The 27041-nt window shown below is 42.2% G+C and overlaps 1 protein-coding gene across 2 annotated transcripts in view; it reads right to left on the bottom strand.

The window, feature by feature from the left end:
• Positions 1-15316: 15316 nt before the first annotated feature.
• The window catches only part of GRB10 (growth factor receptor bound protein 10), a 109945-nt gene continuing 98220 nt past the window's right edge, over positions 15317-27041 (bottom strand). For both annotated transcript variants that reach the window (XM_084279932.1, XM_084279933.1), the window contains 7 exons: positions 26284-26382; positions 23641-23718; positions 22818-22934; positions 21878-21944; positions 20805-20892; positions 16281-16374; positions 15317-15491 (listed from right to left, as the gene is read on the bottom strand). In XM_084279932.1, coding sequence (XP_084136058.1) covers positions 15345-15491; positions 16281-16374; positions 20805-20892; positions 21878-21944; positions 22818-22934; positions 23641-23718; positions 26284-26382 — 690 coding nt within the window. In that variant the 3' untranslated portion in view covers positions 15317-15344. The remainder of the gene's footprint in view (positions 15492-16280; positions 16375-20804; positions 20893-21877; positions 21945-22817; positions 22935-23640; positions 23719-26283; positions 26383-27041) is intronic.

Here is a 27041-nt window from a genome sequence, read left to right as displayed (position 1 = left end):
AACTGCACAAAGAAATGTGCTAATCAGAATGAGATACAAAGAAAAAGGTCTCTGCAAGATAATGCACCCACAGGACGCCATGAAAGAAATGCCACCTCCTCCTAAATCCTTTGCATTCATTCTCTCTCCCTCCCTTTAAAGGAACAGCACAGAAAGGGACAATATGTGCTTCCCTGGAAGACCACTTCCTTTAGGGTACTCTCTGAGATGGAAAAGGTGCCAGACAGTCATCTCCCCAGCATGGCTGGCATTTCAGCAGCCCCCAGCCCGCCCAATGGAAATGGAAATGTACATGCCCCTCGAAATTCATATACATGGTCCTACAAGTAGCTGGATTGTTTCTAATTCTCTGACTTCAGTTTGCTTCAGAAGTGGAAAAGCAGAAAGCACCATACGCAGGAATTCTGTGGTTTCCCATCGCGCTTTTTGTACCCAAGTAGCCACAGTAATGAAGCTTCCCGTTGTTTCACCTTAACTGTGCCTGCACTGCCATGCACCAGAGGAAATAAAACCTAAAGGGTTTTGCATTTAAATGAAACAATTTTTTAACAGCACAATGGGGGCAAAGTACAGGAAGGTGATATATTAACAGTAGTATTGCACTGATATTGAATTTATAGCCTTCTGAAACAATACACTCCAGTGCATTTTTCCCCCCCAGCATCTCTTTTTCATTGCTCTTAGCCTTTACATCTTGTGCACCAAACATGAAGAGATTATTGCCTTCCATTTTCTAGCATCCTTCTATGCATTTCAAGATGCTCCTGTATCCCTTGAACTCCAAGTTACATGACAGTATTGCTAACACCAGTGCTTGACGTTACCCTAGCAATCAGACAGTAGATCTGCTTGGAGGAAAGTTTGATGCACACCGATTTCCTTAACGGGTAATGTGAAAATGCTATTTCAAAAAGACAGCACTGCAAGCCAGTGGGACATCAGTTTTGTTAGAAATGCACATTTTAGACACTGAAGAAAGCCTTCATAAACCTTCATATTGAAGATGAAAATGTTGCACTGTAAATATCAATTAGTTCAGCTGTCTGTACAATGCAAATGCACAGGCATTTACAACAGATGTTGAAGACAGATGTAAAATCCACTAAGAGTGAAGTATCACACAAAGGAACCAAACATTCAGCAAACTCCCAGTCTACTTGATTTGCTTCAGTACACTGACTGGCAGAGGCAGTGGCATAGATTTTGTCTCCCAAGATGGATGTGTTTGGAACCCACAACCTTGGTTTCTATTGACATCTCTTTCTTTTCCATCTGGAAACTCCATTCAAATGGGACGTGATGATTTTGGGTTCAGCCACCTGGGACTTAAGTACATCTTCCCAGACAAGTCTACTTCAGACATGGCTCATCTGTTGAATCCATGTTCAAGGTGACCATATCCTGCTAAACAGACAAGCACCTTCTGGTCCTTTTATGCATCACACAGTACATAGGCACACACCTTTCTGTCCACAAAACCCATGATCTTAACATGGTTCTTTTATGCTCAAACATGCTTGTATTCCCAAACGTGACCCTATAACTCCTGCCCCATTTTCACACATCTCATCTACCTGGTCTCAACCACCACTCCTACATGCCCTACTGAGAAGGAACTAAATTTTCTTTCCCTACCATTTCCAGCCCCCAACAATATGCACTTCACCACAACTAAACACAATGATGGTAATTGATACATCAGAAAAAGAATTTTCTGAAGCATAAAGAATGTCACAACCCCAAGTTTGGTACATCTGGCTTGAAACTCTGAAATGCTAGTAGCAGCTCTCACTTAGGGTTATACATATTCCATGCAGAGTTACTGCTACTATGGCTTCAGTTGCCTCCAGTGCTAAGAACAGAAGAGCCCCACATCCTCTCTCCTACATGTCTTTCAGGGACTGAAACTTTTCCACTTTATCTTTGTTCCAACTGCTTCAAAACCTTCAGAATCTTTTTGTTTCCTAACCAGACTTGTAAAGATAGGCTGTACACAACAGACAGGGAGATACTTCCTCTGTAGAGACTGTTTGATAGGTCATATGCTACTGGAGTCACATCCCCCTGACAAAGATACTGATATTAAAGTCCCAATTTACCTTTCAGATACTGACTATTTACTGCAAGATGTCTTCTCCTGATTATTTATTTATTTGTTTGGGAATAGATGGAGATACAATCTGCAAAGGGTCAAGAAAGAAGGTGGAAAATGTGCAACAAAGCAGTTGTTGCATTCAAAACATTTTCTATGGGAAAGACGGACACCTTTGCCAGGAGATAAAATGTGCAGCCAGCATGAACATCGGTTATGTGGGGAGACGCTGACAGGAGGAACACTGGAGGCCTGTGTGCATGCAGGTGCAACAGACTTAGTTGAGCTGAATAACAGGATTGAGACTAAGACAGGCTGGAAGTAAGCTGAATTGTTCTATAGCTTAGACTAATATTTTTTTTTCACTTAGAAATGATGATATTATGAATTACTGTTGGCCATACATCTTTGCTGATTATACAATATGTTATCTGTGATTGAAGAAAATACTATTTTTAGTGCCTCAGAAGACTGCAGCAGGGACTTTTGGTGTAGAATGGAAGGAACAGAGTAAGAAACATATATTAAAGACAAAGACTGAAGCAACAGGGATATTTCCCAAGGTTGAGTATCAACTGTCAAAAGACGCTCTCTGACAACTTGTTGTGGTTCTGCCCCAAACAGCAGCTGAGCATCACACATCTGCTCTTTCTGGGAAGGGAGAGATGGAGGAAGGAGAAAAGAAGAGCAAAGGCAAACCTCACAGGTTGGTCTAAGGATAGTTTACTGGGACAGCGGATAGAGGGAGAGATAACAATAAAAGGACTTTATAGCAAAATACATGAAACTGGTGATACATGATGCAGTTTCTCACCAAACTGCTCAGGCTGTACATCTCAGAGCTGTCCTGAAGCTGGACCATCCCCAAAACCTCGAGTGCTGGAGCTGCCAGCTCTCATCCTGACTCCCAAATGCAGCATACCACCGGCTGCTGGGAAGACAATTAAGTCTCTCCTAGCTGAACCCAGGACACAACTTTAGCAATTTTCTTTCCAATATAGTGTAACAACTCACCATCTCAGACACCATTACCCATCTTCTCACCTGCTTGTCTTGGCTCTGCACACTTCCCATGAAACAGAGGTTCAACAGAAGCCAAACGAGTGGCAAAGAGGGTATGCAAAATACAAATCAGGTTTTCTGCACTTTCACAAGATTAATGTGCCAGCTTGCAGCTACTTTCAAAAACTCTCCTGTTCCACCTCCTTAATCCCAAACATGAGAGGTTTCAGCAACACCTGTGTTAGCAGAGCTTTTATATTACCACCTTAGCAGATAAACAGATGAAGCTTCCCTTTATTCCCATCCTGCTATTTCACTCTACCCAGTTCACAGTAACAGTTTTACCCCGTTCTATGTGCAGAAAGGACATAGCTCCGTAATTAAGTCCGTATCCTTGGTCCCAGTAAACCCCTTATTCTTGAAACAGACATTCCAGTTTCCTCATTTTGCCTTTAGTCTTCGTCACTGGTGGGAGATGCACACTTTGAATGTCAGGCTTAGAGGATGCTCTTCCCTCAAGTGTCACTCTCCTGAGAAAACCTTTCAGCAGGCATCACAGTTATATTGGAAACTTGTTCCTCATCACACTTTCATTAGGGTATATTCTTTCTTTTCCTTTTATTTACCATTGTCATAAATTATGTAACATAAATGGTAAATGGTAAAAAAAAATCGTCATTTTATTCCCCTTTCCTTTTACATGTCTATCTCTATGAACAGCCGTTCCAATATCATCATGTTTTTTTCTCCCTGAACCCTACTGCTGTTGAAATCATTTTTGCTGTCCTACATTTGGCCACACATAAAATTGTACAAGGCATCGCTCCAGTTCCTATGCCATACACAGGACCTCCACAAGAGGACAAACCCAATGCATTTACAATGAAACTAAGCTTCAGGAACTGCAGAACTGAATTTTCAAACAAAGAAGAACTTTTATTCTGACCAAATTTGAAAAGGTTAATAACTTCTCTTGTCAGCAGGGATTCAGCTCCTAGATTGTCCAGTCTACCATCATTCAGAGGTATGGCCATCCCTTCAGACTACTTTGCTTTACCTCAAGTCAGTTTTTTAGAAGTCCTTAGGAATAGACTCACTTTGCAAAGTTTTTACTTCAAAATACTAATAAGTAAAACCAAAATTTGTTGAACTCTGAACTATTCCAACAAATGTAGGTTAGGCACATGTAAATCAGAATAGAAATACTTTTAACATATTATGCTGCATTTCTAAATGTTCACTAGCTTAATACTTAACAAATTATGTGGACTTGCTGGATTAGAGCATTTGGTGAAAGTACAGAGGTAACTTCGCTTTCAGACATTAGTGAGTTTATACTTACTGTTTGGTGATTTCACTTCTTTTCCAGGTACTCTGAAAACAGGTATTTGCTGTAGTTCCCTTATACTCTGCTGTCCTGTGAAGAAGAGGTCATCAGAAGAAGCTAAGGAATTTTAATCTCAAGAAATTTCTAGGTCTTTTCCAGTAACTGTTTGGTCTTCATTGCTACTGCGCCTGTCCTGCAGTTTTTCATTAATCATTAACCCTGTGTAGCATTAGCTTTATCAGTCATTCTTTCTCAACAAGGGAAAAAAAGGCAACTTGTGAATTCATTCAGCGGCACTTCACAAGCGTTAGGATGGGAGGGACATGGGACTTTTCACTTACTTACAGAGCCTCCAGTGAAAATACACTGTGTGTCAATGAGACATGGAATTGAGAGAGCCAACACTCTAGCAGATCCTGCCTCTGCTGAACCAAAGCCAGGGAATTACGTTGCTGAAAATATCTACACACCTGAGATGTCTGGCAAGCCAACCTAGAAAACAAGTGGGACAATTAAGGGCACACCAAAGCCAGACTCCACAGGAGCCTGGCTGGCAGCTGCTCCTGCTGCCCTGGTTGCACTTGTCACTGCTGAGATGTGAAATCCTCATGCTCACAAACCAGAGGCATGCTCCCTGTGGCATGGGTTGGGACGGGACAGGAGGGGATGGGCACCTCACCGCCTTTGTCGCTGGCCTTGCCCCCAGACCGTACTGCCAGCCATTAGCCAGTGGCACCATTGGCAGCAAGTACCCCACAGGAGGTGGGGTACTCCACAGGTGGCTTTCACTTAGAGCTGTTTTACTGCTCTTTCGCAGGTGACAAAGCCCACAGTGTGGCCCTGCTCAGTTGCCACCATAAAGCAATAACCTTGCATATTTAACACAGAACTGTGAGATCTCACCCACTCAGGCTCCATTGTGGGGCCTATCCATGTCCGCCCTCTGCCAGCCTGGCCTGCCATGGCCTGACCAAGGAAGGTGTTGGAGAACGAGGGTTAGGGGGACAGGAGAGGGGAGCCCCCTTCCTGCAACTCTCAGCATGCAGAACCTGGAATTCCTTCAGCTCTGGAATGAGGCAAAGTCCAGGCTGTATTTCAGCCAGCCTGTACTGATGTGTCATAAAATCATAGACGTATTGAATTGTTTAGGTTGGAAAAGACCTTTAAGATCATCCAGTCCAACCATTAACTCTGCCAAGTCCACCACTAAACCCTGTCCCTAAGCACCACATCAACAAGTCTTAAATACCTCCAGGGATGGTTACTCAACCACTTCCCTGGGCAGCCTGTTCCAGTGCTTCATTACCCTTTCAGTGAAGAAAATTTTTCGAATATCCAATTTAAACCTCAGCTGGCACAACTTGAGACCATTTCCTCTTGTCCTATCACCTGTCACTTGGAAGAAGAAACCAACACCCACCTGGCTATATGTCCTGGTTTCAGCTAAAGGTAGTTACTTTCTTTCTCACAGTGGATGGAATGTTATGTTTGGGAACCAGAATGAGAGCAGTGCTGATAACACACAGATGTTTCTAGTTGTTGCCAAGCAATCAAGGATTTTTCAGTTGTTCCTATTTCCCTGCTAAAGAGAAGGGAGGGGACACAGCCAGGACAGGTGACCCAAACTAGCCAAAGAGGGTATTCCATACCAATTACATCATGCTGAGCATAAAAGGGTGGCTGGTAGGGGGGAGCAGCAAGCAGCTCCAGAACATGCAGTTTTGGGGATGGTCTGGTTTCAGGATGGCTCTGAGCTGAATGGCCTGAGCTGTGCAGCTCAGTGAGAAACTACATCATGTATCACTAATCTTGTATATTTTGCTATAAAGTCCTATTATTATTATATCTATCTCTCTGCTATCCAAGGAAATTATCCTTATCCCTGCCTGTGAAGTTTTGGTTCCTTGGGGTTTCTGTTGGAGGCTGTCCTTTCACTGGAAGGGTTTGGAGCTCCTCACAGGACAACAGCTGCCTGGGGGGGCTGGGTGAGCTGCTGGCTCGGTGAGAGGCTGCATGGCAGGCCCCGGTGCCCAGCCATCTTTGATGTGTGCTGCTGGAAGGACATTCAGGAGTGGGATCTGGGACAGAACCAGAGCAAGCATGTGCTCTTCCCATTCCCTCCCTGCCTGAGCCACGGTGGATGGCCAGGAAGAGCCTCACAGGCCACTCAGCCTCTGTGGGCCTAGCCTGACCATCCTGGCACAGCCCTCTCCCTCTTGTTGCACCACACATTTTGGGGAGAAAAAAATGCCAGATTTCAGCAGTTGCATGCCTCTTTCTGGTCCTCAGCTCCCATGCAGTGGGAGGAAAAGCCTGGAGATACCCCTTTATGTGCAACTTTTGGAATACTGGTTCCTGACATGCAAGTGAGCAGTACCTGTTCCCAGTGTAGTGTGCATTTTCAAAGACGAGACATAATGTCAACTCAGTCCCTGTCATTTCTCACCTTGTTTCGGGGCCAAATGAGGCCAGGAACTACCCTTGTACAGTTTCAGAGCCCTGATGGGCTCAGCTCTGCTGTAGCAGCTGAACCAAGCAGCCCCTGTGCACCCAGCAAACCGTCCCAGCAGCAGGCTGAGGGGAACGCTGTCACAGACCCTGGAGACGTTGCCTTCTGGGGTGGTAGAGACCAAATTCAATGCTTACATGGCTTTTTCTCTAAGGTCAGCCTTAACTGAGTTGACCAGAGCCTGCAGTTGATCGCAGCATGGGCTTTTGTTGAATTCTCCTCAGCTATTACTGCTGTCCCCAGTTGTTTCTGTATGAGCTAGCCCTCATGTGGACATGTATTGGATCAGATCAAAAAATCTCTCTAACCCAATACCTTATCTAATACTTAGTAGTGGACATAAAGGGAAGAAAGAGCACAAACATGGACTATCAAGTAACGATTTTTCCCCTAAAGACTGCTACTGGCACTTGGTGACACGGCCCATGGACTTGCACAGCAAAACATGGTATTTTCGTAGTTAACATCCATCTGCGGAGTTTTCTCTATCATAATGTTTAAGCCCTTTCACCACACACTATGTGTTGTGCTAGAGAACACTACGGCTTACGTGAGCAGTGTAAGAAGTACTTCTGGTATTCCTGGGCCCCTGTGCATTACAGGTGATGCTATGTGACTTTTGTATTGTCTTTTTTTGTACTGAAAGAGATAGTAATTACATGCTTTGTATTCTGCTCAGCTGCCTGGGGTTTTCTGTGAGTCTATTATACTTCCCTCCTCAGTTTTTGCTTTCACGTCAGCTGAGCTGTCTTCACTATATTTGATTTTTTCTCTGACCATCCTGTTTGCTCTTCCTTGTATCTCTTCCATTTCTACTGCGTCCAAAATCCTCCCTTCCTGCTCCTGTCCTAGGAGTTCCTGCTCCCCTACCCTTTCAAGGAAGCTTTTAGGATTTTGTCTGTGAAGATGTGCATATGAGCAAGAGAGTACCTTCTCAGGCACTCTCTCTTTTTTGAATCCCTCTGTTTTCTAGAGCAGGTCAAATGATTCCACAGCACTTTCTTGCAAATATTTTGAGGATAACTTTTTAACCTTTGATGATTTCCATCCCCATTTAGCCAGCTGTTTTCAAAACCCACATAGTCTTCAGTGAAAAAACAAATTAATTCTTCCATATACCTATTCTCTAATTACTGATTTGTTTGCTTCCATGCTGTGGGGTAATTTTCAAGAAGCTCTAATCCTCACAGGTTGCCTTGTCTCAGTATTTGTCTTTGGACACAATTCTGAGAGCACTACACTAATCTGAAAACTATGAGTTTGTAAGAGTCACGCAGAGCAGAGGAAGAACCTACAGAAAGAGAAGTGTTATGAATGAAGTAAAACACTTAAATGGTCTAACTAAATTAAAATATTTCAAACTAAAATATATCTAGCATTCTTTGTGGGATAATGAAATTGTACATTTTCAGTACTGGATTTAGCCATTTGCTTTAACTGTCCTCACTATTGTTGGCAGAACCATACTTTTCCCCTCCTTTTCTCTTGATGGCAGTTGGACAGACTGTGAAGGGACAGGTTGTAAAGAACAATCCCATAGCTATTTCTCTGCTTAACAACCCAAAATGCCAATACTCACACCTCTGGAGAATGTGTTTCAAAAGGCAAATAAAATGTGAGTCTTCACATAGAAGTGTCTTCACAAGTCTGAGGGGAAACTGATCCTAAAGGACTGGGGACATCTCTGAAGACCACTGTCTTCATTGTGTTCCTAGTCACACCCAAACCATCACTTTGACAGTACTGACCAGGAGTAATTCTCTTCTCCACTCCATTCCCCACCCGTCCCAGTCTAACTCTTCTTTGCTCTATTTTTAGACGAGTAATATCTCCGACTGCATCTGAGCCAATCTTCACGGCCCATAAACCCAGGCTGTACTTTGACTCAGAGCTGGCAGCTGTGTTTATGATTTCACCTTCCCGTTCTCCCACTGGGGCACCAGAATCTTGCAGCCAACAGATGGAAAACACCTGATAATAGCAAAGCCCACAAACCTGGGTAACCAGCGAGTGTGGTACGACCCTGTTAATCACAGCTCAGTGTCTTGTGATGAACCAATATTTCTTGCTAAAACATCTGCTGGTATCTGTGCGAAATGATGAGCAATTAGAGCAGAACATCTTCAGGCTAGGAGTTTGCAATGTGAATCTTACACAAACTAATTTATTTTGAAGTCTCAGATGTGACTAATCGCAGTATCTAATGAAAATCATATAGCTCTTGGACATAGTTGTGGTTATATTAGGTTTTCAAATAGTAATTAAATTGTGCTCCAAGTTAAGGAAGGAAGATGTAAGATTTAGGATACAGAGGCAGCCCAAATTAAGGCAATGTGGATATTTCAAAGGAAGATCTCTCTTTTCTCCATCTGCTGATACTGCTACTGAAGTTTCCAAGATGTTAGACAAACAATGCCTGAGACACAAAGCAATATACAAGCTGGACATTAACAAACCAGATTAAAGCATCACTAAATTAACAAGAGCATAAACCCAAAGTCATTGAAAGTTCGACTTACTTGAAGGGAAATGGCTCATCTGGGTACAGACTGAGGAAGTGATTTTTGTTAAAATAATGCTCTCTTTAGGGTTCTTTGTATCAGGATGAAAGTGCTGCAGCCACATGCTGTAAAAATGCTAGTCTGATAGAAATTTACTCACAACATCAAATGCATTTCAGTTGTTTTGCCAGGTGAACTTCATGTGAGGTGGGTTCTTGTGGGATCTCATTATACCATCTGTTGTCGAGCAACTAATGTAAAAGCAGCACAAACCTTCCATCAGGCAATTAATTCAAATCTGTACCATATACCCATTTCTGACCCAGACTGATTTTGTCCTGGTGATGTTCTGGTAGCACATGTACCAGCAGTTAATGTCTGGGGCCAGATTTCACAGAATCGGGTTGGAAAAGAACTTTGAGATCATCGAATCCAACCATATCTGTCCTCTACTAAACCATATCCTTGAGCACCTCATCTACCCGTCTTCTAAATACATCTGGGGCAGCGACTCAACCGCCTTGCTGGGCATCCTGTTCCAATGTCGGAAAACCCTTTCAGTGAAGAACTTTTTCCTAATGTCTAATCTGAACCTGCTCTGGAACAGCTTGAGTCCATTCCCCCTTGTCCGACCAGCTGTCACTTGGGTGAAGAAACCAACATCCACCTCTCCACAGGCCTCTTTTCAGGTCATTGTAGGCAATGGTAAGGTCTCCCCTCAGCCTCCTCTTCTCCAGACTAAACAACCCCAGTTCCCTCAACTGCTCCTTGTAAGGTTTGTTCTCCAGCCCCTTCACCAGCCTTCTCTGGTTGTCCTTCTCTGGACATGCTCCAGCACCTCAATGTCTTTCTTCTAGTGAGGGGCCCAAAACTGAACGTAGCACTCAAGGTGCAGCCTTTCCAATGCTGAGTACAGGGGCACAATCACTTCCCTGGACCTGCTGGCCATGCTGTTTCTGATATAAGCCAGGATGCTATTGGCCTTCCTGGCCACCTGGGCACACTGCTGGCTTATATTCAGTCAGCTGAGACCAACACCCCCAGGTCCTTCTTCATCAGGCAGCTTTCTACCCACTCTTCCCCAAGCCTGTAGCACTGCACAGGGTTGTTATGTCCCAGGTGCAGCACTCTGCACTTGGCCTTGTTGAATCTTATCCCATTTGTCTCAGCTCATTGATCCAGCCTGTCCAGATCCCTCTGAAGAGCCTCTCCCTACCCTCGGGCAGATCAACACTTCCTCCCAGTTTAGTGTCACCAACAAACCTACTGAGGGAACATTTGATTCCTTCACCCAGGTTATTGATAAAGATATTGAACAGGACTGGACCCTGGACTGAGCCCTGGGGAACACCATTTGTGACCAGCCTCCAGCTGGATTTAGCTCCATTCACCACAACTCTCTGGGCCTGGCCATCCAGCCAATTTTCTACCCAGCAGAGGCTGCGCCTGTCCAAGCCAGTGGTAGCCAGTTTCTTAAGCAGAATGCTGTGAGAAACTGTGTCAAGGGCTTTGCTGAAGTCAAGGTACATCCACTGCCTTTCCCTCATCCATTAAGCGGGTCACCTTGTCATAGAAGGTGATCAGGTTAGTTGGGCAGGACCTGCCTTTCGTAAACCCATGTTGACCAGGCCTGATCACAGGTTATCTGGCAAGAAACAGGCAGACAATACCACCCTGCCGTTGTGCACGCTTACCAACACCTTTTTACTGTGCTTTTTTTCATGCCATCTTGTCTGTTCCCAACATATATATACACAATAGTGAAGGTAGGCTTCTGAGGTTGTTTTTCCTGGGGTTTTTTTGCAGGCTTGTGTACAATTATAGTCCTTGACTTCTAGTGATCAAAGAGGGGGCCAGTTTCATTGATACCACAGCTGTCTTTAGCTGAGCAAGAAACAGGCATTTTCAAACCTTTTCTAAGCAAGCTCTCCTCTTCTTTCAACTCAGCGAGATGGCGAGTTGCTGCCTGCAGGATAGTGAACTCTTTAACCATTTTAAGTTGCATCTCTAGATAGAAAAACTTCTGGGAACATCAAACCCCAAAGTAAGTACTCTGCCTTTATGTGATGATGAATGAATTACATAATGCTAACATGTAACTCCTGCCCCAGAGCGATGCAAACTCGCATGAGGACGTAACATGCAGAAGCCAGAGTGTGACTAAGGGTTGGAGCGGAATGTGTGTTGATGGCTCCTATGGATCAGGAAAGCAGAAACATGGAAAGGATTGCGTCCAACAAAAGAGCAAAACATTTCCAACCTTCTATTACTGTATTCACCAGAAGAACCACCGATCTTCCTCCCTCAAAAATGGCTTTTTTAAGCAAAAACATATTTTGTCCAGATGCGCTTTTCCACCCAAATGCTGATGGACCACTCAAACACAAGGATCACAGGGGTAAATAATAGCTTTTTGAAAGCACTATTGAAAAGTTTGCTGATTCAAGAGCTATCAGGACAATGAAGTGTTTTATGCAGAATGGACATATTCAGTGAGTTACAGCTTTGTTTTATGACCCAAAAGAGGCTTGTGGTATGTTTCCCGATCTGTATTTTGGCAACATTCCTAAATGAACATTGCAAGTATCATACACAGCAGAATATCCCCAATATTTTTTTTCTGAAACAAAAGGGGTGAACAAGTTATTTTTTAAGGGAAGAACAGTCCATCCTAACAGGAGTCATATGACAGAACAGACCGAATGAAGATACTTTGGGGATTCTGTTTTCTTCTGAACTCTTCTTAAAGGCTGTTTAATGTAACCCGCCCTGAACAACCCAGAATTAAGGCAAGAGATACCTGGTGTACAGATATACCCAAAAGAAGACATTAATTCCAATATAAAATGAATAGCGTTGTATTAACGTTTATTTCTAATTACAAGAAACAGAATATCAGTCCCTTATTTGTACAAAAATACCTGAAAGATTACAATTAGGTTCACAAGCCAAAAAGCTATTTACAGTATGAAGCAAAGCATATTGAATAAAGGTTTTGTCTCTTAAGTTAATACCTTTTGCATTCCCTGAAACTTTAAACTTTATTCCATTTTACAGTCACTAAATCTTGCATTGTGACAATATAATTTACGATAAGCAAGTCTTGCCACTGGAAAGGTGCATTGATTGGTCAAACTGTCAGGTATTTAGTGCAGAAAAGATAAGACAAAACATCTAAACTGAGGCACGTGTTTCTTCAAGATTAATTAACAAATAAAAAGTTTTTTTGTACTTTAACACCTATCGTAACATAACTTAACTAGTAACCTCATTACCAAAATGGTTTGGCATTTTCCTTCTCAACATATTCAAGATTGCTACATGAAGTATTTATTTAGAAAATAAAATCACAGGCAAAAAGATAAAAATTCAACAGGCTCCAAAACAACCCTGAGCATCCCCTTTACATTCATGTCATTTAAATACAAAAATAAGAGTCAAATGTCCTTCAGTCCTTGGTATTCTGAGCTGGCAGCCAGCTGAATCTGTTGGAAAACTAAGGTGGTACTGACTGTTTTCCAGCAGAAAGAAGACAAAGCAGTGATCTGCTTAAGTAAGATTGTTGCCACTTTGAAGGTGGTCACTTTCTCAAAACAGCTCACTTTAGCTGGGAAAAGTACAAAATACTAAGTCAACCATCTACATACAAAAATCATGATTCATAGTCAAACTTTTATTCTCAATTTAAATAAGATGCAAGGTTTTTTTTTCTTTTTTGTTGTTTTTTTTTTTTTATAAATATGAAACACTGCAAATACTATCTGCCTACTGGGAAAAATGCATGGTTGCCACTAAGCTATGTAAACAGAAAAACTTAAAACTACAGCATAAATGGTCTTATTAAACTGGTAATGTAGTCAATACAAGTATTGTTTTTCTCCTAATAGGGGCCAAATAGAAGCATGCAAAGTGAAGTCAGACTTAAGTTAGCTGAATTTCAAGGTTTTAAAATACATTGTCTAGAAAGCAGGAACACTCATTTCACTATGTACAATTAATAATAAAAAAAAAAAGGAAAAAAAGAAGGCTTCTACTAAAAACAAAATCAAGTTTCTTCATTTTTAATATCTAGACATTAAATGGAAAAAAAAATACTAAATGTGTTCTGTAAACTAAAATACAGTGTTTCTATACCATTGACATAGTTATAAGCTGATATGGACGACTCAGGCAGGTTATGGTTTGTCTTAAGCTATTCTCAACACTACGTGAAGACCTAAAGGTGTAGGATTGGTTGTCCTTCTTTACCCTTTCCGATGGCTAGGATTTCAAACCCAGTGGCAAATATCAGTAAGGATGAACTAGCCTGCGTAAATCATTTACCATCTCAAGAATGCCCCGTTCTGCACCAGGCCCTGCAAGTTCCTGGGTTCCCTGGAACACTTCTCCCCGCGGGGACCTGCGGGGAGCCCCGGCGGGGTCACTCAGGAACTGATCCAGCGCCAACCGCCCCGCTGAAAGAACTGATGCTCGCACCTCAAGGATCCAGGTGGGTGTCTCATCCCACTTTCATGCTGATTTATCATCAGAAAAAGAGTTATTGTGTAAACATTGAGGAACTGATTTAAACATTAACAATAAAGTCGTTCTGATGACAAACCAGCACCAGAGGGACACACGCTGGCCTGCCACAGGTACTGGCGTGTGCTTCAGCGCGTATGACACGGGGATCGCCAGTCACCTGGATGGATGACACAGCCCACCACAGCTAGCTCACCATCCAATGTGCTTCCTTTCCCAGTACGTTCTTTCTCACCATGTAAACTGCTGTGGCCCTACAGAAAGCAGAAGGGGCACAGTTCCTTTTATGCCCTATCCCCCCGGAGAGCTTTGTGTCGCTGTAGCTTTACCATATGGAAAGAGCTCTTTGAAACAGTCTGAAAATTCAAGGAGCTATAAAGCTAAAAACACTGTTTTTTCTTTTTTTTTTAATTTTTTTGTTTATTTTTTTGTCATACTAAGACTACCTGCAGAATAATCTTCTCACAAAAAATGGTGGTTTCAAATACAAGTGTAGCCATTCAGTCCTATTCTATTGAGTAACAGTAAGTTTCCTCAGGAAAACAGTCAAAAGGCTGTAAAAAAAAAAACAAACCACCACTCCAATAATAAAAATGTGTGCATAGAATCTAATACAGTCTTTGCATGACTGGATGCCACTAATATGCCATCAACATACTACAGCCATAATGCTACAAGTCAACAGTTTTAAGAGTACGTATATGGTGGTATGTTCTTTTAGAATTGTATCCTCATTGCTTCTTCAAAGACATCTGCAGATCATTGAACCTCAGGTCTCCAGAGAAGTTTTGAGACACACACACACGCATACACACACACACACATACACACACACACACACACACACTTGATTTTCTTCTAGATCCTTTTAGGCTGAAACATTCCATACATTTTAGGGTGCAGATTAATACCCAACTCCTGCATGAATTTTAAAAGCCACATCAGCTCCTAATATAGGCTGCATACAATATCCGAAACAAAGTAGGAGTGCAAAAAAAGTGATCAATACAAAAAGTAAACACACTAGTCTTAATTGTCAAGATTATTCCAGGGCAAGAGTTCTTTTCAAAGATTTCTCTTCACACTTGTTCCTGTTAAGTGGCCCAGCCAAGATAGTTTCCAGTTTTGTTTCAAATTTACTCATGGTTTTACATACCCTCCCCCCATTTTTGGGATGCTGGGACACTCAGCAGCAATCACTCTTAGGTGTTAGACAAACCAGCAATCTTGGTCTGTTGGCACCTGTCGAATCCATCCCTTTCAGAGTCCCAAGGTGCATAATATTTTTATTTATTTTTACCAACTTACAAATCTGCCAATTCCCCAGTGTCAACGTTCTCTTACAATTACTCTTCTAGCAAATCCAGTCTTCAGTCAGAGTCAGATTTGAGGTCATAAGGCCACTCGGATGCAGTGGTGTTTGAGTTTGCAGGGCAAGACTCCTTTGTTTAGTTGATAGAATTCAACAAGCTGGATTAGATCACTGAATTTGGTGTTCCCATCATCCAGGCTGAAAAATATCTGTCCATCATCTTCACACTGGGGAAACAAAACATCCTTCTCAAGTCAGACTGCATATGAAGAGATGCAGGTGTGGCAAAACATGAAGGCTACAATTGTGTTATGTAAGATCAATGATGGGCATTGCCCAAACAACCTAGTGCCCAGAGATCTTAATGAAAACATGCACAGCACTAGACAGGATGCATGCTGACCCAGCCTGAAATGTTATGTTTATGAAAGTGAAAGCTCGTAGGTAGAGTAATTGAAAGATGCAGAGACAGTACTAGTTTCCATTCAATGAAACAAAAATGCCCCTAAAATATTATTTAGCTGTTTGTAAAATTGGTAGGCAAAGCATGGGAAGAGGGTTTGGACCAATAAAGAGGTCAGCATGATCTTAAAATTCTGATGCTCTTCCTTATCAAAACAAAATTCTAATAGGGTCTTGACATCTCAGTGTAACATTGTTTTATCTCAATGTTACTGGATGACCTCTAGAATACAACTTTTTAAAGATTCCCTAAATTATTCTACGTTGGCTTAAGTGACAGGGAGACACATGCTGCTGCTGTTGAACAAGTTTTGTGCATTACTTCTATACTGAAATGACTTACACTAGTTTTCCAGGCAACGTTAACATAGAATTTTAATCAGACATTTAACAATTCTAAAGAATACTTGCCAATATGCCTGCTAATGGAAACATCCATGTTAATTACATCGATAACTACATCAATAATTAATAAGAGGTCTCTTCAGATGTTGACAGAGCTTTATGATTTTGGTTTTTTTGTGTGTGATCAGTGTCAAAAATTATCCACTTACCGGCAAGATTTGAAAATGCTTGATTTTTTGATGATGGCACAGCGTAAGTACAAATGCCTTTGGATTGCTTTGGCTGTCCCGGAGAAGAAATAATCTAGGAGAGAACATTTTTAAGTACACAGTGAATACCACAAATCCATTTCTTCATAAATAATCAGAAGTACTAAATCATTGTGTGCTATTGCCTAACTCCTCTGTAGTTGCATTAGCAGGCAATTCCATAACTGGTGATTTGCTTTCAATTTTTATACCACGGCTACGCAACCCTAACAGATGAAGAAACCAGAAGTGTAAAACAGATGCAGCAGTTCCTCCCCTATGAATGTGGGTATAAGGCTTTTTTTTTTTTAAGGGTCTCTCTCACTGAACTTTGAGTTGCTGTTATGCCCTGTTACAGAGAGAATGTTTTCATTTAACCCCCAAGCAAATCTGGATTTCTGTAGTTGGGGAAACAACAAGTGAGAATCTGTTTGTGCTCTCCAGTATCCTGCCCCAGTTTACAGAAATCCAGTAGGAGCAAAATTGCACTTAAGTTAGATGGCTGCAATTGCACAGGAACATCTCAATGCTTTCTTAACATTTCTTAGGTAAGCAGCATCCACATCATCATGGTGGGGAAAACACACACTCATTTCTCCTCTGAAAGAGTCACAGGATTTATATCCCTCAGCATCGCTGGAAAAGAATATACTTCAGGAGTACAGCTAGCAACATCACACGCTATGGAACTGCCACATTGAAGTTGACACACGAAACTGAAGTCATAGAATCATAGAATCACAGGGGTTGGGAGAGACCTCGAGAGATCATTGGGTCCTAACACAGATGGTTTAAATACATACTTAGGAGAAAAAAATCCAGTCAAAAAATGTTTCCTCCTGTTGACATTTATGAACTAAGGAAGCAGAAACTGTCCATGCCACAGGAAACAAGGATATACCTTTGGCTTACGGCTCACAGTGGATTTGAGAGATGGCCAGGCGCAGTGCCGGGGCAGGCCTCAGGCCCTCTTAATTGCTAACCACTAAGCCGGGAGCACGCTTTTCCAAGACGGAGTTGCAAGGACTGCTTGTAGTCTTCTGAACCCAAAAGAGCTGACTCCCACCCCTCATAACCAACTAAGAAATCCCAATACCGCAAAAACACCACCAGCATAGCCAGGGGCAGTCTGACACTCAAAGACAGGCATGTCTTGCCACCAGAAACCATGCATGGTTTTTGAACGTTCCTTTTTAGTCCTAGCAAGACCAGATGTGTGGGAAGGGGACCTAAGACTTAACACATGAGGATCCATCTCAGGGAAAAAGATCTTCCCTGCCCTGTGGTTACTGCAGTTCATGCAGGTATATCTAAAATTATCGTTCATCCAGCCATTTCAATTCATGCACGGAGTCATAAGCTGGTGGCATAAAGCAAAGCTCAGCACAAATGATGCTGCAAGTCGTTACTCAATCTCTGGCCAGCAACAGGCTGTTCACACAAACAGTGACTATCAAGATACATGCATCCTCAACAACAGTTTCCAGAAACAGTCAAATGGTAGCAGTATCAGCTGCATATATAGACACTGCCGAACCTCTCACACGAGTCATCAGAAGACTACTAACTTTTGTGGTGGTTTGACCCCACCAGGGTCAAACCTTCTGCTGTTGAAGAGCTGGAAAATTCAGGCAGGATGTTTCTGTCCTGAAAACCACAATCCTTAGACCCCAGAACACTTAGGTAACATGGTTGTTTTGCCACTGCTGACTGACCTCGCTCCAGCCACACTAACCAATCCTTACAGAATCATAGAATCACAGAATCACTAGGTTGGAAAAGACCTTTGAGATCATCGAGTCCAACTATATCTGTCCCCTACTAAACCATATCCCTAAGCACCACATCCACATGTATTTTAAATACCTCCAGGGTGACTCAACCACTTCCCTCCAGTGCTTCATTACCCTTTCAGTGAAGAAAATTTTTCTAATATCCAATTTAAACCTCTGCTTGCACAACTTGGTACCATTTTCTCTTGTTCTATCACTTGTTACTTGGGCAAAGAGACTGACACTAACCTCACTGTAACCTCCTTTCAGGTAGTTGTAGGTAGTGGTAAGGTCTCCCCTCAGCCTCCTCTTCTCCAGACTAAACAACCCCAGTTCCCTCAACTGCTCCTTGTAAGATTTGTTCTCCAGCCCCTTCACCAGCCTTCTCTGGTTGTCCTTCTCTGGACATGCTCCAGCACCTCAATGTCTTTCTTCTAGTGAGGGGCCCAAAACTGAATGTAGTACTCAAGGTGCAGCCTTTCCAATGCTGAGTACAGGGGCACAATCACTTCCCTGGACCTGCTGGCCACGCTGTTTCTGATGCCATTGGCCTTCCTGGCCACCTGGGCACACTGCTGGCTCATATTCAGTCAGCTGTCAACCAACACCCCCAGGTCCTTCTTCATCAGGCAGCTTTTCAGGCGCTTTCCCAAACCTGTAGCACTGCACAGGTTGTTATGTCCCAGGTGCAGCACTCTGCACTTGGCCTTGTTGAATCTTATCCCATTTGTCTCAGCTCATTGATCCAGCCTGTCCAGATCCCTCTGAAGAGCCTCCCTACCCTCAGGCAGATCAACACTTCCTCCCAGTTTAGTGTCACCCACAAACTTACTGAGGGAACATTTGATTCCTTCACCCAGGTCATTGATAAAGATATTGAACAGGACTGGACCCTGGACTGAGCCCTGGGGGACACCACTTGTGACAAGTGTCCAGCTGGATTTTGCTCCATTTACCACCACCCTTTGGGCCTGGCCACCCAACCAGTTTTTAACACAGCAGAGGCTGCGTCTGTGCAGGCCAGCGGTAGCCGGTTTCTCAAGCAGAATGTTGTGAGAAACTTTACTGAAGTCAAGGTACATCCACTGCCTTTCCCTCATCCTCTAAGTGGGTCACCTCATCATCGAAGGTAATCTGGTTAGTTGGGCAGGACCTGCCTTTCATAAACCCATACTGACTGGGCCTTATCACCCGGTTGTCTCGCGTGTTCTGTGTGATAAGCACGCAAGAAGACCTTTCCCACGATCTTCCCTGGCACTGAGGTCAGACTGACAGGCTAATAGTTTCCTGGATCCTCTCTCTGACCCTTCCTGTAAATGGGTACACCATCTGCCAGCCTCCAGTCTAGTGGAACTTCCCCAGTCAGCCAGGACTGCTGGTAGATGATGGTAAGACATTTGGCAAACATGCCTGTCAGCTCCCTCAAAACCCTTGGGTGGATCCCATCTGGTCCTATAGACTTGTGAATGTCTAATTGGCCAAGCAGGTCTCTAACCATTTCCTCCTGGATCATGGGAGCTTTGTTCTGCTCTCTCTCACTGTCTTCTGGCTTATAAGGCTGAATACCCAGGGAACATCTTGCCTTACTATTAAAAGACTGAGGCAAAGAAGGAATTAAGTACCTCAGCCTTGTCCCTTGTCACTATTGTTCCCCTCTCATCCAGAAGATTCTCCACAGTAAGCTGGCTGGGCACAATTTAACACCGCCTCAAAGGCACTAACTCATTTCTGAAAATGCAAAGAAGGGTGGGCCAGTCGATTCCTAAGGCAAGTCAAAATGAGCCCAAGCCTGCAAAGATCAGTAGTGTGAGAGAACCAGAATCCGAACAAGTCAGCAATGCTCCTTTGCTTTCTCAGCCTTTCTTCTCTGACTGACCTAAGCTGAAACCCTTCGCCCAGCAAAATACTCTAACCAGTAAGAACACACACCGCTTGAGGAATGCACATATGCACTAGCAATGTCTATTTCCCTCGTGTTTCGTTCTTTACAAAGATGCCTCTGAATCAGGAAACCCCAAAGGTTTGAACTTGACTGTCTCCTGAGAAGCCAACACAGGGAAGTTTCTACCTTCACACTGACCACAGTGTGATTAGTGAACGGAAGACAACTATGCTCTACCCACCCTACAAATAAAGAACTGCTGAACGTCACTTAAACAAGTTCCCTTCAATAATGGTAACTCCATATTAATAAGGGAAAGAAGAGATGCTCAGGACATACTTAAATCTCAACTACGAACATTTTAGAGAGCACTAGAACACGTACTTTCATTTTTTTGTTCTAGAGCAGATATAAATAGTGAGAAATCATTATCAACTGCTCCAATTCACGCAAAAGAGCACAAGTAGCTGATTAAAAACTTGTGGGCAAATGGTTAGGTGCAGCTTTGTCTGAAAAATATATCCTCAATGCAGATTACAGGAATCACTTATTTTCAAATTCTAACACTCTCTAAAACTCAACTGCCTCTGCTGGAAAAAAAAATTAAAAGTTTGTGTTCTTAATATTTTACTTTTCAAATTAATAGTTAGAACCCACTCCTGCAAACACGTACTCTGACTGTCTGAAATCCAGGCAGGTTATAAGGGGACCACTCAAGAATCAGGTTACTCCAAAATGCTCACAAATCTGTAAGCCCTTACAGCAGAAGCTGGGGTCCTGTTTATAACACTTACCATCAGATCATAAATAGTAAGCAACATGAATACTTACCCATCTACAAGCCCTTGTTGCTTAATAATCCTGTGAGATTCTTCTCTGGAGATTCTGCCGTGAAACCAGTGCTGTGTCCTGTGAATAACTGGAGGTGAGAGGGAAAAGAGGGAAAGAGGGGATGATTAAAAACAGTAACACGTGCAACAGGTTTTTTCCACACACTAATTATGTAAACATTTTAAAAGTGGGTATAGTTTTGTTACAGAATATAAAATATCTTTCACCAATCTCTATATAAAATATGAATCAATATGAAACAAATGCACCAGTTGTTGCATCTACTTAATAATATACCAAGTAGCCAGGCATTATCTCCATGTAATTTCTCATTTGCAGATGCACAATTCAGTTAACAAGAGAAATCTCTTATAATATTGCCTTTTCATAGCAATACATAAACTAAAGAGCTAGAAACAATTCCCTCTCAAAAAATGAAAAGCACATTAGCGTTTACTTTCAAGGGTGGGGTCACCCCAAACACTTTTGTGTTTATTGTTTTTCAAATATTATCTTTAAATTCTGTTCAGCCAAACAGAATAGGAACAGAGAATAGCTGTGTTTCCTCTAAGAACTCCAGGATATTAATACGCAGTTTCCTATTATTTTAATAAACTTACAATCTCAAAGGTATGTTCAGGACTCACATTACAGGCACCTGTATTACGTATTACTCATTTATTATGGAATGAAGGCTATTTTGAAGACCCTTTAATTTTTAACTCTTTAAAGATTAATAGATCACTCATTGATTTTCCTCATCTAAAACAAAGAACTGACTTCTGGATTGTTTTAAATGGAAACATTTATGGGTTCTCTATTTTCACAAAATCTGGGTTGCAAAAGATTAATACTGAAGAAAAGCTTGAGTGTGCCTCCAAAGGAAAAGAACCTCCTTCTACATCTCTATGGGTAAGCACGTTAATGACACAGAAGCTACTGATAAACACAGACACTGTATTTGACATTGAGGCATTAATACTACACGACTGCTCTCTACCTCCATATGAAATGCAACTTTTATTTACCCCCAGAGGCCTCTGATACTACGCTTACAAGCCAGCAGAATTTACCTGTACTCAGTGTGGAAGGATGGAGTGGACTTTGGCTACCCAAGATGTTCATTCTTGTGCTACGTTTCTACAGAGAAAATGAATTACTGTTAAATCCACACTAAAGCCTCAACAGAAGAGAATCAGTGCACATGCAATACAGATTTAATTTACAGGAAACTGGGGGCTGGGCAAGTTTAATGCAAGGATGAGAAAAAGAAATGCAACTTCGAAGGGGGCTAATCTACAAGCAGCAGCTCATTTCAACCGGCTTGAAACACAAACCAGATGTTAATGATGAAAGCTGAGTATCTAAAAAAAAAATAAGGAAACAAAAAAAAGAAGACAGAAAAAAGAAAAGTCTGATATGTTTCTGCTCAGGCAAAACACCAGGCACTCAGTAAATCAAGCAGTATTTCCCTCCCGTACATAAAGCACCAGCTAGTGCTTCAGTAATGACTCCTATTCCCTAAGAGACGAGCATGTGGGAAAACTTGTACTGCAGCTGTCTGTCCACAAGACACTATAAACAAGTTACATCAGTTTTCATTGCAAGAGGTCCTGCCTCTTGTATATTCTGCAATTAAACTTACTGGGAGCAAGCCATTAGTCAGAGCCCCAGCCTCTTCCATGTGGGGAAGCATTTAATTTGACATATTCCTCCTCAGAGACTGGTTTTGCAAACTGGCAGTAAAGTTCTGGTGGGTCTGCTTTCCCCCTCAACTTTCCTCTGGACACTAGGGGGACAGAGAAGCAGTGGTAGAAGGTTGTTGTGAATGTGACAGTTTTGCTAAAGATGGATATTGACTTTCAGATCTGCATGCTTGCAGTGTGATTGCTTCAGGTCGGAGCTAAGCTATACTGTGACCAGCACTGCACTAACATCATAGCACACTCTCTGTTTTGGCTCTCAACAGACACTTACTAATGACAAAAATAGAAAAGAAGAGAAGATAGCTACCCTCCAAGCATGTCCTTCTTCCAAGGCAGCACTCTGTGCTTCAGCAGGGTTTTCAATAACTCTTCCTATTTGCCCCGAAAAATCCATTGCTACTAGTGAGTTTTCAGATACACTTCTCTGAAAAGGAATTGTCACTTGTTTCAAAAAACAGGGAAAGAAAAAACCAGCCTGAGAGTTTCATTGCAAAACGTTCTGGTTTCAGAAGACCATCCAAAGTTATCCTTCAACGAGCACAGAAAATACATATTACTCTTTTTTTCTTTCCTCCCCCCTCCCCCCCACTTTCCAAAAGACTTGCAGATGGAAAAAATAGATGGCTTTTCTTTTCAGGCCGAAAGGGAGGGAGGGGATTCAAAGGCTGAGAACAGTACCCGTATTGCTCAAGTTGCCCACTTGCCCTATTACTATACTCCTGTCATTTTCAGGGCCAGTTGGGATCCAAATATAGGATCTTCACTTTCAGAGAGCTAACAGTCAGCTCCTGGCCCAACATATTTTAGGAAATTTACGTGTTAGTTTTGCCAGACCTAAGCTGGCTTCTGCAGAGACAGCCAGATGTCTCTGTACTGTACATCTCAAAGTGCCTGACGTATCCAAGATTCTTCAATCATGTGGATCATGAAAGCCTGAGATAATGGAGAGCCAACCACGTAAACCACACTCCTGTGAAACGCGAGCTTTGCATCCTTTTGCTACACAGTTGTTTGATTTACATTTCTTAAGAGTAAAAAAGAAAAAGAAAATTCCACTTTTAAAATGTAAAAAAAAAGCAAACGTATCTTTTCCAACATCTTACATTAATGAGGTGAAGTTCATTACTTACTACTGGAGTGGAAAAGTGTGGAAGCATGGCTTTTCTCTGCTGGGGGATTCTGTAGTTCTGATAGAGTAGCATTCCATACTGCCAAGAGAAACGCAAGGACATCATTATTCAAATGTATACAATAGGAAAAAACCTGCAGTGATTTCACAGTACCACTAACACTGGAGCAAGGTTCCACCAGATTATTATTTTTAACATCTGAAGCTGTCCCAAAACAATCTGCATTGGGTAATAGTGATTGGCAGATGGCAATCGAGCAGCAAATATGCACAACAAGCTCTATTTAAAAGACAGCACTTTTACAAGCCTGAGTGAAATACATAGGTAGTTCCTGACACTCTCAGCTATCATCATGTTTTCCTTTTCACTCCAGGTCAGAACACTCATATCCAATCTCCCTCTTTTTACCCTCTAGGAATGCAAACTTAAAAAACCAACTATGCACAAAAATTATGCACATTCAAACTCAATTTTCATGATGATAAAAAATCAGAACCTTTCTAATTCACTAGTTCTTTTAATAAATTTCAGGAGGAAATAACACTTTCAGTACTTTTCCTTATAAAAATGAGGTGATTGAATTCCAGTCATGCTCCTTGTTGAACATGAGAAATTTTAGCAACACTAGTAGCTAGGATGGTAGGAAAACACCTACTCAGTGCCTTCCCTAGAGGCACAGTGCTGAAGTGTAACAACATCACTTACTGAATGTTCTAATTGAAATGGTATATATAATTTTGTAAACAGGGCGATAGATGACTATGGAAAGCTAAATCATGAGGTAACTGAAAAGGACGGTTACGGCCACAGCCTTTATTTTCCCTATCTACACACCTTTAATTGTCTTCCACTGCTCCTTAAAAACAACCCCCTCTTTTCCCCTAGTGTTAACTGCCTTAGGGTCAATGCTATGTGCCACCATAGAGAAATTACTGCCATACGGTCCCATCGCTGCCACAGGTCGCACTGCAAAGATTCCTCTGAGTGGTCACAGTAAGACACACATCTACGTGTCTGTTAAGAAGAGGCTAATTCTGTACACTGTGAAGATTTCTTTTTGCCATTCCAGGAACACTGGTGTAACTAATTTCTTTGGAATAAGCAGTATCTTCAAGGCACAATTCACTACAACTACCTGATCCTCTGAGCGCTTTTCCCAAAATGCAAAAATCTGTGTAAAAAGGGAAAGTAAAGGACAGCTGAGAAGCAACACTTGGAACTGCCTCAGGACTAAAACTCCTACCATAATTGTTTGCATGTATTAAACATGAGTCAAATTAAGTAACTGGAGAGGAGATGATGATGGCCAACAGAGGCACCAGCTCCACAGACAGGCATCCTGCAACTGCGATTGCTTCTCACATCCCGGTTCATACCGTGGCTGGTGCACCTGCTTTTTTAACAACTTAAAATAGGACTTTCTGTACTGCAACACAGAATCTCTTACAACTGGCAAATGAGATGATATTTGGAGAGTATTCAAAGAGATGTGCTCTGGTTTGGAAGGTGACCACTTGGTGTGGATGGAGAACAGGCAGTGTCTTTTCATACCCGCAGGCCTGGGAGCCATTGGAAGTCTCTGTGGCTTCTCCTAGTCAACGCCACACATAGACTGGGAAGTGATAAAACCTCGTACTCTTTCTGATGCCCCCACTCCCTTTCAGGTCTGAGGACCCATGGAAAAGGGCACTTTGGGAGAGAGGGGTGTGAAGGCTTTGCTGATGTGGGCTGTTAGTTCAGCAGGACACTGTTCATTTAGAACAGAAAGACGCAGTGCTTGCAGCACCTCTGGGTTACATGTCCCAGTTTTGGGCACGGCAGCAGTCACCAGCAGGACGCCAGTGCACTGACCTCCCGTGGCTGGAGGCATCAGCTGTGCACTCATTTCCAAATCTGAAACTGTGAATCTGTTATACTTTGGCAAAGAATATTAGAGAGTAAGATAACTGTGTGAAAGAGAGGTGGGGTTTTCATGGGTAAAACGGCATCTGTATGTGTATACTCCCTTTAGTAATAGGGAAGATGTAGTAAGGTACAGAGAAGAAAAGAACACAGCAGTTTTCAAGGCAGCATCTTCAGGGAAAGATTTAAAACCAAGCCAACCCAAAACTTCTACATGTTTCCCTAAGAAGATCAGGAAGTTCTCTGCTTCAAAGAGTGCAAAATAGTCAAGTTTCTCCTCAGTTCTTTCCATGCTGATTTTGTTTCAAAAAAACCTGTGAAGCCTCCTACCATATTATCAAGAATTCTTGTTGTTTGTTCTCAGATATGAATAACTTTCACCCAGAGACAGGGTTGCTTATTTTTGTTACTTTTTTTAATAGAACCTTCAGAAAACTGAAAAAATTGCAAAGGCTCTAGATAGCACTCTGTTCTAGTTAAGATAACCACTTGCTGTTATAAAATTTTTTTCTTTAGCTTTATGGTAACTTGCAAATACCTTGCTGAGCAGTTTTTTCTATTCATTCACATATTTTGTCTCCAAAATTAGCATTATACTTGATTCATAAGTGGAGAGAATTAAGCTCAGTCCTGTGCTTAAAAGCTTAGGAGGGACAGATCTGTCTGGCATTCTGCTCTTTGCTGTATCACTCTGGAGGCAGATGATGGTGTAGCTCTATTCACACAGAAGAGGTTAAGTACCTTGAGAAGTCGAAAGGCAGTCATCCAGCACGTCCTGCTCTGCTCATCTTCGGCGCACAACAACCTCAGCTCCTTTGTTTCATTCCTCGCTCTGTTGGGCTATGAAGTAAAGAGAGGGAAGTCAACTACATTCAGGAGACAACCAACAGTAACCAACGGCAAACTGTAACTTTACCGCAGAGTAAACGGCAGGTACAATATTAACCTAAGATCTGGCCAGGAAGAGCTCACACCACCCTGAATTAAAGCTCAGGAGAGGTTGAGCATGCTCTGAAATACGTCGCTTTCTCATCTGGGTTCAGTAACTTAAACATCAGTGCCTGCTTTGAAACACCCTGCAGTTTTGGCAGTTTAGAACCATGAGCAAGGTGTTAGGGCGTTGTTTGGTTTTTTTAGAATCATGAGAAGTTTTATCAGCCCCCATTCAAGACAAAACCCCTAAGTTTCTGCTCTGAAGGTTACTGAAAGTATGCTTTCATCAGTTCGGGATCTGTCTTGCAGCTGGACTCTGGTCTCTACTGTCTGAGGCAACCCCACCCATGTTGTGTAGCTGTGGAACGGCTGCTATGAAGGAAGCTACTTCACTGCTGTCAGTAAAACCAGCTCCCAACCTTATTTTCCTCTCAGAAAATTACAAAACACTTTGAAGTACTTTCCAAACCCATCCATCAGCACAACAGCTTCTAAAATGCTCCAAGGCAACTGGTTATTTGGATTTTCATTTTCCAAGAAAACCTCCTTTAAATAAATGCAAACCT

The sequence above is a fragment of the Gallinula chloropus genome (assembly GCF_964237585.1).
Source record: "Gallinula chloropus genome assembly, chromosome: 2".
Lineage (NCBI taxonomy): Eukaryota > Metazoa > Chordata > Aves > Gruiformes > Rallidae > Gallinula > Gallinula chloropus.
The sequence above is the reverse complement of the archived record's forward strand: the minus strand, read 5'-3'. Positions and strand labels throughout refer to the sequence as shown.